This window comes from Hemibagrus wyckioides, linkage group LG24, assembly GCF_019097595.1.
Source record: "Hemibagrus wyckioides isolate EC202008001 linkage group LG24, SWU_Hwy_1.0, whole genome shotgun sequence".
NCBI classification, from domain to species: domain Eukaryota; kingdom Metazoa; phylum Chordata; class Actinopteri; order Siluriformes; family Bagridae; genus Hemibagrus; species Hemibagrus wyckioides.
Genome location: NC_080733.1, coordinates 16,914,956 through 16,917,455, shown reverse-complemented (window position 1 = coordinate 16,917,455; position 2,500 = coordinate 16,914,956). Strand labels below are relative to the sequence as shown.

Sequence of the window (2,500 nt, the reverse complement as noted above, 5' to 3'; positions counted from 1 at the left end):
ATCTCAGCCTTATATCATTTCAACAATCTTTCTTTCTTTCTTTCTTTCTTTCTTTCTTTCTTTCTTTCTTTCTTTCTTTCTTTCTCTGCATCTTCCCTTCTTCCTTGGTTCTCTCCTTCTTTCCCTTTCTAACTCTCTCATTTCATTTCTTCATTTATTCATTTTTTATTTAATTTATTCTATCATCGATCGTCTCTCTATCTTATCTCATTCTTTCTTTCATTACTCTTACTCATTACCCATTTCATCTTTCTTCTATCATCTCACTCCATCCTTCTCTTTCTTTACCCTTTTCACTTTTTCATCTCTCTCCCTGGGTCCCTCTCTACCTCATGACTCCTTTCCTTTTCTTCATCTTTCCTTTATCCTTCTTTCTCTTGCTCTTCTCCCTCCATCTTTCTGCTTCTCTCTCCCTCTCTCTCTGCCCCCCCTCTCTCTTTTCATCTCTCTCTCCCTCTCTCCCCATCTTTCTCTTTCTCTCTCTCTCTCTCTCTCTCTCTCTCTCTCTCCCCATCTCTCTCTCTCTCTCCCTCTCTCCCCATCTTTCTCTTTCTCTCTCTCTCTCTCTCTCTCTCTCTCTCTCTCTCTCTCTCTCTCTCTCTCTCTCTCTCTCTCAGTATCTGTGGGATTCAGCACCTGGAGCGAGCGGGGAATAATCTCACGCTCTTCGACTCTCTGTATTTCTGTGTGGTCACCTTCTCCACCGTAGGTTTCGGAGACGTCACGCCTCAGATCTGGCCCTCTCAGCTCCTGGTGGTCATCATGATCTGCGTCGCTCTCATTGTGCTGCCCATTCAGGTATGTGTTGGTGACCTTTGACCTTCTGCCATCCTCCCCCTCCTCTAAAACCCCCTACACTTCTATCACAGACGGTTTGAGAGAGAAAAGCATTTCCTCGCGTCACTCGGAGTTTGATTCGTTTATGCTTTTATTCTATTAGTTTAAATAACAGAATTAAGGAAATTAGCTAAATGACATTAAAGACCTTGTTTCCCATAAAGCAGTTTTCCTGTTAGTGTGATGGGAAAAGACACCATTTATGTTCAGGAAAAAAATCTCATTTATGTGTTCTCCATTTTTATGTTGTGTTTAAGTCAATCAACTGACACACGCTTTGTACTGGTGCTATGATGATATTACAGTCTTCATCTCTCCAGTCTCCATCTCTCCAGTCTCCATCTCTCCAGTCTCTATCTCTCCAGTCTCTATCTCTCCAGTCTCCATCTCTCCAGTCTCCATCTCTCCAGTCTCCATCTCTCCAGTCTCCATCTCTCCAGTCTCCATCTCTCCAGTCTCCATCTCTCCAGTCTCTATCTCTCCAGTCTCCATCTCTCCAGTCTTTATCTCTCCAGTCTTTATCTCTCCAGTCTCCATCTCTCCAGTCTCCATCTCTCCAGTCTCTATCTCTCCAGTCTCCATCTCTCCAGTCTTTATCTCTCCAGTCTCCATCTCTCCAGTCTCCATCTCTCCAGTCTCTATCTCTCCAGTCTCCATCTGTCCAGTCTCCATCTCTCCAGTCTCTATCTCTCCAGTCTCTATCTCTCCAGTCTCCATCTCTCCAGTCTCTATCTCTCCAGTCTCCATCTGTCCAGTCTCCATCTCTCCAGTCTCTATCTCTCCAGTCTCTATCTCTCCAGTCTCCATCTCTCCAGTCTCCATCTCTCCAGTTTACATCTCTCCCATTTCCATCTCTCCAATTTCCATCTCTCCAGTCTCCATCTCTCCAGTCTTTATCTCTCCAGTCTCCATCTCTCCAGTCTCCATCTCTCCAGTTTACATCTCTCCAGTTTACATTTCTCCAGTCTCCATCTCTCCAGTCTCTATCTCTCCAGTTTACATCTCTCCAGTCTCCATCTCTCCAGTTTACATCTCTCCAGTCTCCATCTCTCCAGTCTCCATCTCTCCAGTTTACATCTCTCCAGTCTCCATCTCTCCAGTCTCTATCTCTCCAGTTTACATCTCTCCAGTCTCCATCTCTCCAGTTTACATCTCTCCAGTCTCCATCTCTCCAGTCTCCATCTCTCCAGTTTACATCTCTCCAGTCTCCATCTCTCCAGTCTCCATCTCTCCAGTTTACATCTCTCCAGTCTCCATCTCTCCAGTTTACATCTCTCCAGTCTCCATCTCTCCAGTCTCCATCTCTCCAGTTTACATCTCTCCAGTCTCCATCTCTCCAGTCTCCATCTCTCCAGTTTACATCTCTCCAGTCTCCATCTCTCCAGTCTCCATCTCTCCAGTCTCTATCTCTCCAGTTTACATCTCTCCAGTCTCCATCTCTCCAGTTTACATCTCTCCAGTCTCCATCTCTCCAGTCTCCATCTCTCCAGTTTACATCTCTCCAGTCTCCATCTCTCCAGTCTCCATCTCTCCAGTTTACATCTCTCCAGTTTACATCTCTCCAGTCTCCATCTCTCCAGTCTCCATCTCTCCAGTTTACATCTCTCCAGTCTCCATCTCTCCAGTTTACATCTCTCCAGTTTACATCTCTCCAGTTTACATC

At 45.3% G+C, this 2,500-nt stretch overlaps 1 protein-coding gene across 1 annotated transcript in view; it reads left to right on the top strand.

Moving 5' to 3' along the window:
• The window catches only part of LOC131345192 (potassium channel subfamily T member 2), a 121,369-nt gene that overhangs the window by 56,279 nt on the left and 62,590 nt on the right, over positions 1-2,500 (top strand). The window contains exon 11 of the mRNA XM_058377971.1: positions 618-798. Within this exon, the coding sequence (XP_058233954.1) occupies positions 618-798 (181 nt within the window). The remainder of the gene's footprint in view (positions 1-617; positions 799-2,500) is intronic.